This window comes from Apis laboriosa, unplaced genomic scaffold (genome assembly GCF_014066325.1).
Source record: "Apis laboriosa isolate Shangri-la unplaced genomic scaffold, ASM1406632v1 scaffold70_cov154, whole genome shotgun sequence".
Classification (NCBI taxonomy): Eukaryota; Metazoa; Arthropoda; class Insecta; order Hymenoptera; family Apidae; genus Apis; species Apis laboriosa.
The window spans coordinates 532,255-548,228 of record NW_025224195.1 but is presented as its reverse complement, the minus strand read 5'-3'; the positions used below and the strand labels follow the sequence as shown (position 1 = coordinate 548,228).

The 15,974-nt window shown below is 36.0% G+C and overlaps 1 protein-coding gene across 2 annotated transcripts; it reads left to right on the top strand.

The window, feature by feature from the left end:
• The first annotated feature begins 306 nt into the window (after nucleotides 1-306).
• On the top strand, nucleotides 307-2,966 carry LOC122719158 (G kinase-anchoring protein 1-like). 2 transcript variants are annotated; one of them, XM_043944757.1, is made up of 7 exons: nucleotides 307-353; nucleotides 496-680; nucleotides 1,010-1,075; nucleotides 1,348-1,585; nucleotides 1,652-1,909; nucleotides 2,047-2,201; nucleotides 2,288-2,966. In XM_043944757.1, exons 2-7 carry the CDS (start codon nucleotides 507-509, stop codon nucleotides 2,318-2,320), a joined length of 924 nt encoding a protein of 307 aa, XP_043800692.1. In that variant the 5' UTR covers nucleotides 307-353; nucleotides 496-506; the 3' UTR covers nucleotides 2,321-2,966. The 2 variants fall into 2 exon arrangements, with proteins under 2 accessions (XP_043800692.1, XP_043800693.1); XM_043944758.1 differs by lacking the exon at nucleotides 2,288-2,966 and having other exon boundaries at nucleotides 1,652-1,913; nucleotides 2,047-2,145.
• The last annotated feature ends 13,008 nt before the right edge of the window (nucleotides 2,967-15,974 follow it).

The following is a 15,974-nucleotide window of genomic DNA, read 5'->3' as shown; positions in this document are numbered from 1 at the left end:
AAATTGAAAATTATTTATATCATAAATCTGATAATATTTTTCAATTTTTTAATAATGTTAAGTCTTTAATATATATTGATAAATTGTAATAAAATTTTAAAAAAAATTATAAGAAATTGTAATATTTGAAATATAAAAATAATATTTTGAAATATAAATATTTTCTTATTTTTATTTCATCAGTTGGTCTTACTGTGTCGCCGGGTGAGTAAGTATAATTTCGATAATATTTTCCGCCAGAGGCGCTGAAGATTTGCAATAACGTTTATTGTTCGTTTCCGGTTTATGTGGTAGCTTAACGTCGTTCTTCATTTTTCGTTATACATCCGTTTATATACGATAAATATACACACGTAAGTCATTTGTACTATATTACATCGTTTTCTATATGATACACGATATAATAACACACAATCTGACGAACATTAGAACTTTTATGACTATAATGATACCGGAAGTTCTGTAGTTTCATTATCAATACATATGTATATTCAGAGTTCACAGAAATGGCGACTGCCGTGCCGTCGAGATTCGCAATTCTCAGCATTGATGATGATGATTGTAAGCCGAAGAAAACCCAGAAGAATGTTACTACTGGTAAGGCAAATCAAAAATCTAAAACCAACAAATCGAAACAGCAACAACAACCAAAAAAGGATGATAAGAAAAAACAAAATAAGGTATGATGTGTGTAGTCTTTGTTGTTTTTTTGTTTTTGATTAGCCGGTAAATGTCATAGTATGATCATGGCGGGATTTTTATGTATTTCGAATTAAACTTGAATATTGATTTTAACTTTCAATGTAATATTTAGTAAATAATATAATATATTTTATTATATAATTTTAATATATTTTAAAATATATATAATAAAAAAATGAATTTTTTAATATTTTATTTATAAAAAAATAATTGTTATGTAATAATAAATAAAAATGTAGAAGATATTTTGTTTTTATTTTTATTATTATTTTTTTATTTATTTTATATTTTTTCTTTATTTATATAGGGAAAAAAGAAAAAACCCAATAATGAAAATCAACAATGGGAACAATGGAAACAGAAAGATACAATGGTAATGTATAAATTATTTACAATATCTTATTTTTATTTGCCATTAGCTTAATGAAATTTTTTTGTAACTTTAATAAAATAAGTTTTTATCTGGACATTTTCATACAATGACTCCCAACGAATTGTATGTAATAAGGACAGCACAGGCTTGACTAATATGTGTGAAAATTATAGTTTAGTTTAAGATATAAATTTTAAAGCTAAGATTTTGTTTCAGTAGTGACATATTTATAAGTGTTGTGTGTTATCACGTCCAATTGTGATTTCCTTAAGGCTGTCGAGGAAACGTTTGAGCAAGAATTACATCAAGCCATCTTACTATCAAAGTTGGCTTATGAAGAGCAACTAGTAAGTGCAGCTAGGTCAGAAAAAGAACAAGAGTCAAATAAGAAATCAGGGAAAAAATCAAAAAAGGCTACTATGTCATTGGAGGAATTCAACAGTATGGGATCAAATACTACTACTCAAAATACAGTATTACCTCTGGAATGCAGTGATACTAAATCAAAAGGTAATTTTATATTTTACTGTAGATATGTATATAAGATAATAAATTTAGTTAGCTATGATTTTATAGATTTAGACACAGAATTTTTTGAAAGAGTGGAGAAAGAAACAAAAGAAGAAATTACAAAAGAAAAAGAAAAGGATATGTTGAAGGCAAGATTAAATAAAATTGATGATGATATTACATCTGCACAATTAAAGGTAGAAGTGGAAAAACGTGATGAAATTATTAATGAATTAAGAAATCAAGTAGAAAATTTAAAAGAAGAATTAACACAAGTCAAAGAAAGAAATAAGAAATTGTATCAAATATTGTCTCATGGAGAAAGTAGGTTAATAGTTTTCTTATTGATAATCTAATGTTATTGCTATATATTTATTAATATATATAATTTTATATATTAATATATATATATATATATATAATTTTATTATAGTATTTTCTATTATTATTTTCTTTTTTAGTGAAAGATAAAGCGTCAGTATTAGCCGAAGTAGCAAAATTGCAAGAAATACGAGATGAATTAACGTCGGAAGTAGCATCTTTACATGCACAATTAGAACAAGAAAGATCCAAAACACGTACTTCTAGTACTGATGTCAAACCATCTAAACAAACTGTAAGATTTTTTTTAAAATAATATTTAAAAAAAAGTAAAATTAATTACATATAATATTATATTATAAAATATATTTATTTTTTTAGAATAAGAAGAGGCCCGCTAGTGAAAATGCCTAAACAACAAGATTATTTCTGTTGATTCTAAAGTACTAAACCATTGTGATCTATAAAGCTTAATTTACTGCTAATGATTAATCAGTTAACAGTCTCAAGACTGATTCATAATCAGTAAAACTTAAGATCTCATGAAAATACATATATTATATATTTGACTTTGAAGCACATAAAACAATTTTTTAAGTAAATATTTTTTAAACACATAGAATGTTTACTCAATGAAAACATGATCATATTTTTCTAAACTGCATATTTTTATTTATAATTCGAGTTTCATTTCATCATAATAAGATACAAAGATGATAGTTCCCCTTTTATTTAAACTCTCTTATACCGTAATAGTTAAACTTAATTTCAGTCAAGTTTAATCAGGAAATTAGTGCAAAACTACTTTCAATACTGAAACTTGACAATATAAACAAGTATCGTTATCTTCCAAATTTTGTGCGGACGTACATTAGTGAGTATATATTATCTAAAGTATTTTGTAATAAATATATTCTACAGCATTCTTGTTGATGTTAATAATTTCCTCAATATTTTGTTAAAGTGGAATTAAGATATTTTCATATTGTACATTTTAGAAGTAATAACATTTTATTATGCGTGAATATTCGTAAATACAAGATATTAAAAAAATTTTTTCTTCTATGAGACTGAAACAAAATTATATACATAAAAGTAAAATTTCAGGTTCTAAATGTAAACCATATTTATATACTATTATGAATGTATTAAAACAAATAACGAAAATATATTTTTCTCACAAAATTATATTCGACATTTAAAATTTATTTAACAAACTAATAAAAAAATTTTTACTTTAATATTATAATTTATGCTTATTATATGACATATATAACATTGATTCTATTAAAAGTTAATTATTAATATGTTTTTATCGAACTTTTAAGTTTAAATAATAAATATTTATTTAAGAGTTGATATTGGTCTTTTTTATATTAAAATATTATATAATAAGAAAGATCAATATATATTTATTTTATTTTTATTTAAAAAAAAAATATAATATAAAATTATTATGTATACAATGATATTTTCTCTACATATCTTTTACAATCTTTGATTACCATCATTTCTATATACCAATTCTGTTTTTTTTTTTTCGCTAGTAACATAGCTATTCGCGCGATGCTAAGCTTTATCCGGATTATACGTACTGGTGCATTTTTATGGAAATTTTTTGTTCATTTTTTCTGCCTGGAGTTATTCCAGGCAAAATTTTTTTTCGACTCGCTCTCCCGCTAGCTTCAACATTCAGTTCGATATGTTATACCTCACGTTCCAATTCTTTTTTCCGGCTTTGCTCCATTCGTTTCCGAGTTCACATAAAAAAAGAAAGAAAAAAATGAGAGAGGATTTGCATGTACCATGATAAATTTAAATACACATTATATCTTTGATTAAAAAGAAGCTTAAGAGGATAAGGAAATAAGTTTTTATATTTCTTTTCTTTTTAATATGCAAAATATAAACAAAAATCAAATATTAATTATCTATTAAATATAAAATTGAAAATATTAAAGAACAGTCAATTATATACGTTTATGAAAAAGTATATATATTTTATAATTTATAAATTAAAAAAATTTTTTATAAATTAAAAAAATATTACGTTTATTTGTTAGAAAATTAAAATAATATATCGAACTTGTAAATTAATTTTGTCAATTAACATATATGAAATTACATTTAAATGAAGTTCTAAAAAAATCTTTTTATAAACAAATATAATCAATGATTCGTTTAATTTTTAAAGGAAACTAAGTTGGAGGAACGAGCATCTATTCAGCTTTTGACTGGAATCTTGACCAATAAAAGTGGCATTAGCTCTAAGCGAACGCCTCGTCTATAACTCGGTCATAGTCCTGTTTGCTACAAGAATAAAGGGTGGAAAGTATAAGGAATATAGTTAGTGAAAGATACGACTGAAGATTAAGTAAAAGTTATATAAATATTTTTCATTGTTTATTAACAATGTATATGTAACGATATACCACCACAGAAATAAAAATAAAAGAAAATATTGAAAAAAGCATTACATACTAAGATAAAAAAGAAAAATTGAATCGTATTAATTATGTAATAAAATATAACTTTATTACAATATATAATATATTTACAATATTGCGATAATATTTATTTAAAGAAAAGAAAATAAAAAAATCATGTAATTATTTTTCTATAATTTACATAATTTAAAAGAAATATTTAATATAGATATATATAAGTTTTTTCATTAAATTTCTCCATTATCTAAATTACCATAAGAAAAATATAATAAATAATTAGCTTTATATTTTTCATGATCGATTCGATCAGTCTAATTTTTTGCAGATATCGATGCAGTTTGAGAAGAGTTTGTTCTCCGATGAGTAAAAGTTGATGGTTTCGAAGCCGTCGCTGCCGAGAGAAAGGAAACTTGCGAGAAAAAGATGATTAGAGGAAGAGAGAGAATGGCAAAGGGTGGGTTTTAGGACGTGGGATGGTAAAGGGGGTGACAGTGGGGATTCATTATCTGACAGTCTATTGTCATTCCTGCGGGCTGAGATTTTGCTCGGGCCAAGAGCAGCATCTCTGGTATATGTCTGTATACATACTATACATGTATATGTGTAATGATATGCGATATCTGCAATCGGAAACGCGTTTGAAAAATCAGACATTTCCTTCGGTTCTTTTTCGCCTCGTATCATTACGATACGTTCCGAGGTCAAAGATCCTCTGTTGGATCGTTTATTAGATTTTATAATTTGCATGCAAACGATTTTTATATTGGTAATAAAAAAAATGAATACTGTACAACAATTTTAATATATCAAATTTGAAATGACCACCAAGATGCATGATCAAACATAACCGCCTTGAATATTTTATACAATGTATACGTGTTTTTAAAAGAAATCTTATTATAGAAAATCGTGATCGATATCCGAGATTAACGATATTTCGTTGAAATTATATTATACAGTATTATGATTTTTCGCTGGAAACTGTGTATATGCCATACATATTCTACGTATAAACATGATTTTGTCACGGTATTGTCGCGGAAAGAAGAAATTTCATATTCAGATATGAAGACAGCGGCCTACATTCTTTGTTTTATTTTAACAAAAGTAAATATATCCGCGGCGCGCGAAAAAGACGAACGGAAAATTAATCCAAACATTAGGCAGGAAAATTAAGGGGTGCGAACAAGGGGTTGGCACTCGTTATTACGATCTTATTCATCGCGTGTATCCACGGTGTCATTAACGCTCCCACGAATGTACTGTCGTTCGCGATATGAAGTATCGTCGCCTATGTCGGTCCGCAACAGAAAATTAAGACTAACGAGGAAAGCGTTTCTGTATCGTGAAATGGAGGGAGATCCTCCTTCCTTCCAGGCGAAAAAGAAGTTTCACGAAGACGATCTCGTCTTTCCACCAGGGATAATGAGATCCCAGCGACGCAAGCTCGATCGCGCCCTATCATTTTTCACTACTGATCCACCAAAGTATCTAACTCTCGGTAACATCGCGATCCTGCGTTTATCTTCTGTATTTCCCTCCCTTATTTGACGCTGATGTATACCGAGTCAACAATTTCTTCACTTATCCGTTTCTTCGTTCATCGATATCTATTTGATTCGTTGTAATAAGTTCGTTAAAAATTTTTCTCAATTCTTTCCTATATTTTTTCCAGTTGTTCCTTTTTTTTTTTTAATGTAAATTTTATTTCTATTTGGATTAAATATATCGATATATCCGAACTAGATCAAACGTGATAAACGTGTTTGGAATTAATAAATAATATATATGTATAAATTAACAATGATTTTTAAAATAAATCCTAAATTAGAGGTAACTGTTTATAGTCAAATAAAATATTTACTTTAACAATATAATATTCAATATCGTATAAGTGTCGTAATTTGAAGTTTCACGTTCGACATTCATTTAAATTCATTGTCAAAAAAAAAAAAAAAAAGGAAAAGAAATCAAATTCGTAGATTGCAAATTAATGAATAAATTAATAGAATAAGCAAGTCCCAATCTCATCATCATTTTCATGAAACATCCTTATCTAAAACAATCATCTTATATATACAACCCAAAAACATTCCTTTGCTTTCGTTACTTCATCATTCGAAACTTCCATCCCCCCCTTACGATCCATCGATTCTCACGAAAGAAAAACCATCGACACGAATCCGTACCCTCCTCGTCACTTTCGCGAGATCAACCCTTCTCAACCCAACTCGCCTCCCCCCGGAGGGAAGGGGGTGGCCCCCTGAACGCGGAATATTTTTACATACGGCTTAACGCGAAAGCATGTCACTCATACGTGAAACGATTAAAGTTTTAGAAGTATCGATTCCGTTGGCGTTACCGTTGACAGACAGAGGGATCGTCAAAGAGCATAATAATTACTGCGCCCGCAGAGAAGAGGCTCAACCCTTTGTTCTATAGTCACTTTGCGAAAGGGGCTGCGCGAGGAGGCGAGGGGGGGGAGGGAGGGAGGAAAGGAGGGAGGAGGGGGACGCGGGGACGCTTTGGGGCGGGACAGGGCTAAGGGGGCTCGGGGCGGTGGTTGAAGAGCATCCGTTTCAGTCGCGCCATTATGTAATTGATCTGGGCTTTCCGTACGCGATGATCGTGTAATGCGTTTCACGTACTCGACGCGCCCGATTCCGCATGGATCCCTTTCTTTTTTTCTCTCCTTCTTTTTTTTCTCTTTCTTCCTTCCTTTCTTTTTTTTTTTTTTTTCCTCCTCTCTCTTTCTTCTCCTCCTTTCCTCTCCACCCCTTTTTCTGCACCGCCATCCGCCAAAGCCCCCCGGAGGCGGAGGAACACCGTTACGCCGCGTGGATAGATTAAAAGGAGCGCGCTGGCAAAGGTGAGAGTCGGTGGACGGTCAAAGTCGATACTCGTTTTCGTATCAATGCCGCTTTTCGAATGGATCGCGCTTCCTCGAACCGTCGATAATTTTTGCTAAAAGGGAGATTTTTTTTTTTTTCCTCCTCTGTTTCCGACATATTCCGAGAGGACACGCCATACGAATATTCGAGGATACTTAGATACGAAGATCGAAATTATTTTTGGAGCGAAAAGTTGATGATGAACGAGACTTTTTTTTCTCTTTTGGATTCAATGGATGGCAATGCAATTATGATAAATAATGGTAAATGAATTTTACTATTTTTGTTATTAGATTCGAAGAGTGAGGTTATTATAAAAATAAATACAAGTTCAGCAACTAGTATATATTAATTAATTATGTATAAAGAAATTATATACAGATGTTAAAAATAATTATCGATGCTTGTAAATAAATGTGGAAACTGTTGTTGTTACATTATCTATATCTTTCGTATATTAGCTTAATTAATCAATTATTTATATCAATGTATATGTCAGATATTGAACTGGTTTAAATACACTTAATTGATGAAAAAAATGTGACCGAATGAGCGACTATATCTCTTCAAGATACTGTTTTCAAACGATTCCGTAGAAAAAAAAGATCGTAGAGATTTCCCTTGTTACATTTCAAACTCTTTTCCAAATATTAATGATCTCTGTAATGATCACAGCAACGGATTCTTAATTTGATTTCACGTAACAAAAACGATGGTATTTACCCCTAATACATATATTGCATCCGGGACTTCGTTATAATTAACGAAAACCGCGGCATGCCAATACGATGATGGACACAATTAGAAAATGACTGGGGGGTTAGCTGTGTACATTGAATGCGGTATGATTATCTACCCTGTCCATTATTCATTTTCATTTGCGCATTACATATGTATGCGTACACTCGATTTCGAAACTCGTAAAGAGAATCAATCTATATATATATACATACATGTATCGCTAGTGTTGGCGTTTAACTCTCTTACTTTTTCGCAATCTTTCTCTCCTCCCATTCCTTTTCTCCTCTTTTCCTTTCCTCCTTCTTCTTCCTTCTTGCGAATTAATCATTCATTTACATTCATTCGTTAATCGCCTGTTTCTTCCTCTTGCAAGCCCTTTCTCACCCTCATTCCCATCCGTGTGTTCATCGACGAGCACGCGCGCGCATCGGTGGTAGATATTTAATTAAAGTTGTTTGCACGGCCAAGTTCGGAAACTTTGAGAATAAGTTAGCAACCGGCGAAGGGGATATTTAATTGTCCTCGCGTTTAATGCGTTGTACGACCCCGCCATCGTGTCACGGGAAGGTACCGATGATCGAGGGGGGAGGCGAGCGTCTTACGTGTTCCGCAGTAGAAAGGAACGTATCACGAAAAAAAATATCTCGTCCTTAACCCATTTGCGTTTTTCATGAATAATACGGTTTCGCCAAGGCGAAACGTTAATTTTACTTGTGAAATGAATACACGAATACACGAATAAATATACTTTTATCGGGAATAATAATACTTATATATATATATATATATATGTATATATATATACACACACACACACAGAGAAAATTTTGCACGTCGTTTCGCTTTTCGCATTCCTCCAAGCGACTATTACAATGCGACCCTCTTGCGTTTTACTTTTAATTTGCGCCGATATTGAGCGCCGAATCCGCGTTGTTTCGCGTCGGTCGCAATTATATACGAAACGGTGCACGCTTCCATTGAAATCGTTTATTTTAAACACGCGAAACATCGATGTATACGGATGTATACAATATAATGGACACTGGTCGAGGAGAATAATAAGTCTCTCTCTCTCTCTTTCTCTCCTCTCTCGTCTTGTACGTTTCATACGATGCAAAAAAAAAAAAAAAGGGAGGGAAACACGCGCGCATTCGACGTCGCTATTTAATCGACGCTGTGGATTAATTACACAGTTAGTAGACGCGAAATATTTCCAGTATCTCGCATACGTTCGAAAGGTGTCTGCGATTACGTCGATTATCCTCGATGAAGATAAAATTCGTTTCTTTCAAGTTGCTCCGTTTCACGCGCTAATAGGTTCGCGGTGTTTCGCGTGCGAACACTCGTGCGACGGTTTACAGACACGATTTAAAAACCGAGCTCTGTCGATGGATTTCATTTTATCTTTTTTTTTTTTCCTCCCTCCTATCCCTTCTTCTTCTTCTTCTTTTTTTTTCTTTCTTTATTTTACCAAGCGACACGACACGATTATACCAACCGATTAAAGCTTGATATCAAAAGCATTACAGATTCAGACGTATCCAGGTAAACGGGAGCGAAGATGAGAGAGAAAGGAAAGGAAAAAAAAAAAAAAAGGAAAAAAAATTTCGCGATCCGGATGGAACGTCTCTTTGGAATATTAACGGGTGAAAGAAAAAAATGTTTCGTTTTGATTTAAAAGATGAAGACGCTCGACGATGGAAATGGAAACGAAAATGGCGATAAATGATGCGTGTCGGTGTGGACAGAGCCTTAACGTGAGAAACGAGAGGCCAAGTTATCGCATAAACGTATTCGTGTCAAAAGCAGCTCCGGTCGAGACCCGAGTTATCCTCTGACCCCACTCTGTCATCTCGAACTTACTTCTCCTCCTCTTCGTATCACGGAACTGTTATTTTCGGCCACGGATTTCCATTTTCTTCCCCGATCGTCTTCCGGGTGAATGCTTCGATTGCTTTGTATGCGCATTTTTAAACGTATACGATATAGGTATATAATATAAATAAAAATATATACATATATATAAATGTAGGAGGATAAGCAAAACATTTTTATAGAAGGGTAGAGTAACTTAAAACTTTTTTTTGAAATTGATTTTTAAATATTACTTAATGAGATTAAATTTTAGTTTAGCGCATATCTTTTTAGTTAAATTTACTTCTGAGAAATATTAAAATATAATTTCTTACCAATTATTATTTAATCGTTCGTTACATATAATACGTGTTCAAACAATAATATCGAGAAATTCAATAATAATTAACCAGGGGAATTTTTTTCATTCAACTTAAACTCAATTTTGACCCAATCTAAGCGTAAAAATTCTATCAGAAGATGAAAATTTGCCGTGTTTTCCCGTTTAAAATAGATGAACGTTCGATAAAAAAAGAAGAAAAAAGACTGTCACGGTTTCTGCATACCTCAACATCGTAATAATACATTGTTGCAATGGCGCGTCTACTTCTACGAACCTCGTTCTATTTCCACGGAAATTCTCGAGCACGGTGCATCGGTGCACTTTAAAGCCCGCGGTTGCATATTTCCTCTACCGAACACTTCACACTTGAGCCTTGTCACAATGAAACATCGGCCGCGCTTCCGCGGCATTGCTCACTCGCTGTCGCGAAACAAAAATGTTTCCATGAAGTTGTCGGCGCAATTAAGGGCACAGAATTCTCTGTCGATAAACTTTATAAACCTTTGTAAGTCGTTTAAATCGTTATCCTTAAATTCCCTCCCAAACGAAAGTTTTCACACATAAGTATTACACGCTTAATGTAATTTTTTGAACGTTTGAAAATTTAAGTCTTATTAAAACTGTAAAAAAAACTTTGAAAAGTTTTAATTGTAAGATAATATTTATAGATACTTTTCTTACATATACTCAAAATATATATATTTTTTTGATATTTTGTTCAAGTGGAAGTTTAATTGGTGTCGTACATTATAGATGTCACATGGGGCGAGGAAACGCAATATATATCTTACGTTTATGCAAACGCAAGAGAAAGCTGCTACATGGAAAAGGAGCAAATATTTAACATGGAAAATTCATAGGAAAACGTGGTATCTTTCTCATAAACGTACGAATAAAATAGAATATAAATATTGTTGGCGTAAAATGGGAATTAATAGATAGAATCTGAAATATTGAAAAAACAAATAGATGTAGTATATCTGTTCTGTGCAAATAATCATATTGACAGTATTCCTCTTTCGATAAACGAAGTATTTGCGTGTATATGTTCAATCAATGATGAATTAGTAATAGAGAATCATAAAAAAAATTACTGATTCAAACTCTATTATTGAATGCAATCATTTGCGATCATGTGTATTTGCATATGTAGAATGGCTGACCAATCGTTGAATGTACTACGCGTTCTCGAGAACCAGTGAAAATTTCCTGCGATAATCAGACGCTACTTACGATGAAAAAGTTTTTTAGTTTCTTTGTCTCGTTACATCTATTTTTAATAACTATATATTAAATTAGAATGTTAAATTAAATATTATTTTTTTGAAAATATTGTTTATTTTTATTTTAGAAAAGTTAAAAAAAAAAAATAAATAAAATATTGAAAAATTATAGATTAAAATAAGTCATTAGTCGTTTAATTAACTTTATCAATTCGTCGAACGAATAGAATTTCAAAGAAGATAAGATTTCGTATAATAATATAACGAAAAACTGTTCCTATTCGTCGTAATTTATCCAACGTAAAAATTTCTTCGTTAAAAAAATATCGATAACTTCCTAATTAGCGTTAACGCGGAATCCGCGTTGCCGATGATTCAATAACTCGCTAAACGAAATACCAACTCGTGTCGGAAGCAAATCTGAAATTGCTCAACGCTCCCTTTCATCCGTATATCCGTCTCTTTCTCTTTCACCCGCCTCGTTCTTACGATCTCACAACATTCACCCAAGTCTGATCCAATAGTACGCGCACGACAGTAGAGACGATTATCCCCAAAACGTCGTGTACGTGAAACATGTGTGCAGCTAGTCCTCCCCCTCTCCCTCCCCCCCATATATTCGATACACACGCGCGCGCGCGCGTACATATATACGCGTAGAAACCGTACGTATACATCATATATGAGACCTGTGTACCGTTGTACTCGCGGGCAAAGCAAAGCGGAGTAGAGCAGAAGTACGCGGAGAAGGGAAGAGCGGAGAGATCCGTAGGTGGATGTGCATCCGGCAACCTGCTGACAACAAGGCCCCCAATACATCGAGCCAGCCGGCAGTAGAAATTTACGTGCACGTATCGACGCTCGTATATACGTATGCTCATCCATGTAACATATGTACGCATGGGTCGCGTTAAGTGTAGCGTACCTCTGTGATTCTCACCCGGTACCCAGCTCAGTTCTCCCACCCTCTTGCTCATACCTCGCGGTCGCACACACAGATACACACACATACACATACACACCGTCTCGCTCTCCCTCTCGCTCTGCCGCCGCCTCCAAACGCCCCCGACCTACCCTCTCGCCGTGATGATCCCTTTCCTCCACGAATCACCCCGCTGCCCGTCACCGCTGTCACCAGGCTGGCAGTCGCATCGTATCGCAAACAAAAGACGAGCGAGCGCGCGCCACTCATCGCTCGCGCTCGATGCGACAGCGAGTGACGTCCCTCCGCTTCCTCCTCTCCTTTGCCCTCCCACATCACTCTACACACCCTTCGACTGCTCTCCCCCTCGCCAACCTCCCCATCGCCGCTTTCCTCGGACCCACTGTACTCGCACCGTCGATCTTCTCTTTTCAACCTTCGCCCTTATTCGCCCCCTTTCCACCCACTCCTCGCCCCCATCTTTTCCTCGCTTTCTCGTTCCTCCGACAAACCGTTTCCTCGTTTCACTTCCTTTCTCTCTGCCCCTCGTCCATCCGTCCACCAACCCCCTCCCCCCTTTTATCCGATTCTCTCTGTCTATCCACTCTTTCCACCTCCTTCTCCACCTTCGGCGGAGAGACCTACCCTTCCCATCTCTCTACCTTCTACCCGCTTTCTCTTGTTACCCCTCCTCCTTCTCCACCCCCTACCACCTCTTACTCCCTCTACCACCGAAGCCATCTCTTCTCTGACTCTCGCTATTCCCTACGATTTCTGTCGGCCTCTTCACTCCCTCACCCACCCTCTCTGTGTACTCTCTTCATCTTCCATCGTGTTTCCCTCTCTCCCCCCCTCTCTCTCTCTCTCTCTCTCTCTCGCTCTCTCTCGCTCTCTCCACCTATCTATCTATCTATCTATCCGTTACTCGTCCTCATTCTCCCGATTTCTCTTTCGTGTTGCGCCTCTCCACACCGACCACCCGACTCACTCATCCCCGATCTCCCCCTCGAACCGCCCCCGCGCTCTTTTCCTCCATCTCCCTTCGCCCCCGAAACCTAAACCGCCACCGCGTAGTGGTACACCGACACAGATATAGAGTGAGCCGTACCGGCAGAGCTATCTGTTGTTATCACCAGTTATTTGCATCCCTTCTCGTAGTCGGTGGGGTGGCTGCTGCTGCCTGCTGCGAGCAGGAGGATACAGGGTGGGAAGAAAGGATGGGGGGGAGGTGGAGGTTATATAGAGGGGCCACAGGGAGACGGACACAGGGGGTTGACGGTGGGGGAGGGGTCTTGAAATTCTCGGGAGCTTTACTTCCCGGGAATATTACACGCCCCGCCGTGAGCTCCCGCCGATTCGAGTGATTCCTCGTCTCTCCTCGTCCTTTTCCTAACCGTTCCGTTCTTTTGCCAAAGCAGATGCGCAACAACGCGCCCGTATTTATGCCCTTCTCCCCCCCGTTAGATGAATTTCGATTCGATGGAACGTGTCGACTGTGTTTCGGATTTAATCGGCCGCTACCCCCGCGGATGCTCTTCTACTTCCTCCTCCTCCTCCTCCTCCTCCTTCTTCTCCTCCCTTCTTTTGCCTTCGCTTCATCTTTTCTTCTTCTTCTTTTTTTCTTTCTTTCTTTTCTCCCTCGCCTTTCTTCTTTCTCGCGCGATCCACATCCGCGTTCGGGTGGAAAGTAGTTTTCAGAATTCAAAGCGCGGGGCGATGTGTGTATGTATGTGTATGTGTATATATGACGTATGGACGAGGGAAAGAAAACGGACGTCTTCGTTAATTTTCGAAGTTGTTTGGGGGATTGATAAAGGAAGGAGAAAGTCTTTCGAAGAAGGTGAAGGAAATTTGAGAAAGGAGATGAGAAGAGAAGAGAAATGAAATGAAATAAAATGTTACGTCGAAAATATAAACGATCAAAATTCTTTAAATATAAAATATACTCAATTTGAGTTGAATGAAAGTAGATACAGAGAATGGAGAGCGAAAGTTCGTATCGAATGTCTAAAATTAACCTGGATATTGTATTGTAACGATATTACGTACGTAATTTCGTATTTTTAAAATTATAGGAATAAATACACTGTGTAGGTGAATAGATAAATAAATAAAATAAAATATTACATTTCAAATAATTTTCAAATAAAAAAAAAAAAAAAAAAAGAAACTATCCTGCCAAGAATTAAATATTCACAGCTCAAATATCGATTGACGATGATATGTCAGTCAGCATTCAGCAACCCTATGGCCAATTCTAGCTAACGGATTAATTCACAGGCCACGTTCGTTATAAGATTACCAGTGCGTAAGTACCCCGTTGAAGCACCCTTACACCCTTATCGGAGGGGCGCGTTAACGTCGAGGCGGTCCCCCCCTTCTACAAACACAACATCGCAATCGCCTCGCTTGCTCCGCTCGCCCGATTTTCACGTGTCGGGGAGGAAAGGCTGCGCGAGATTTGAATGTTTTCCTGGCATTGTCGGCATGGGAAGTGCACGGGTGTCTCGACGGCTCGTCGTGAGGTAACGGCTCCAGCTAGGAAGTAGGGATGCTCGTAAAACGAAAGAAAAAGGCGAGACGAAAAGAAGACGAACAGAAGGAAAAAGAAGCGGCGAAGAGGGAGGGAGAGAGAGAGAGAGAGGGAGGGAGAAGGGGAAAAAGGAAAGAGAAGGATGGAGCACCGTGTATATTTATAGGTGGGACAAGAGGGAAAGGGATAAGAGTTGCGCTAAAGAACACCGACGAATCACCGGTGTTTAAAATTCCCGTGAGGCTTCGCGGTTTCGCGCTTCGCGAGAAGGGAGTGGGAGAGAGAGGAAGAATGGGGTTGGTGGGGATCGGGGTTGAAGGGGTTGCTGGAAAGGAGGTGGAGGGCCAAGAGGAAGCGAGGAGAAGGGGTTGAGCGTTCGGAGTCGACAGATTGCCGAGGGGACAAATAAGAGTGTATCCAGTCGCCGAACGCGACGAGGCGAATTTCGGGTAAATTGTTTCCCCCGAGCCCTCCCTCTCGTCCCCCCTTTTCACCCTGCCTCTTCGAATTCTCTCGCCATCGCCCAGAGGAGATTCACTGGTGTCGTCGTCGTGGAAGCGACGATTTAAATTTGGGGTACTTGCCCGCGAGGCGAAGCACCCTTCTGGACTTTGGGCTGGCCTTCACCCCCTCCCTCTCTTCCTACCTCTTTCTCCCTCTATCTATCTATCTATCTATCTATCTATCTATCTCGATTAAAGATCATCGATTTGAAATCGTTGTGCACCCGATTCTCTTCGAATCTTCTGTTCAACCACATGAAAATTAACCGCTTCGAGTTTCAAAGGATGCAATTTATTGATGCGTTACTTTTGAGAAGAGATTTTTAATAAACGCGTTATTATCGCGATCGAGTGAAATTTTTAGGATTTTTAAGAGAATTTTTGAATCAAGATATTAATCAATATAAATTAATGAATAAATGCATGCGTATGAAAGTCAATGGTTTGGTCATAAAGTGGAACATTTTTCTGAAATGAAAACGAAAAGATTATCAAACTTTTGAAAGCATTTGCTTGGAATCGTTATACCTTGACCCAATCCATTGTTCGGTTTCGCGTACTTACAAGGTTGACCTTATTTCTCGTCAAAGAGATGCACTTATTACACGAAA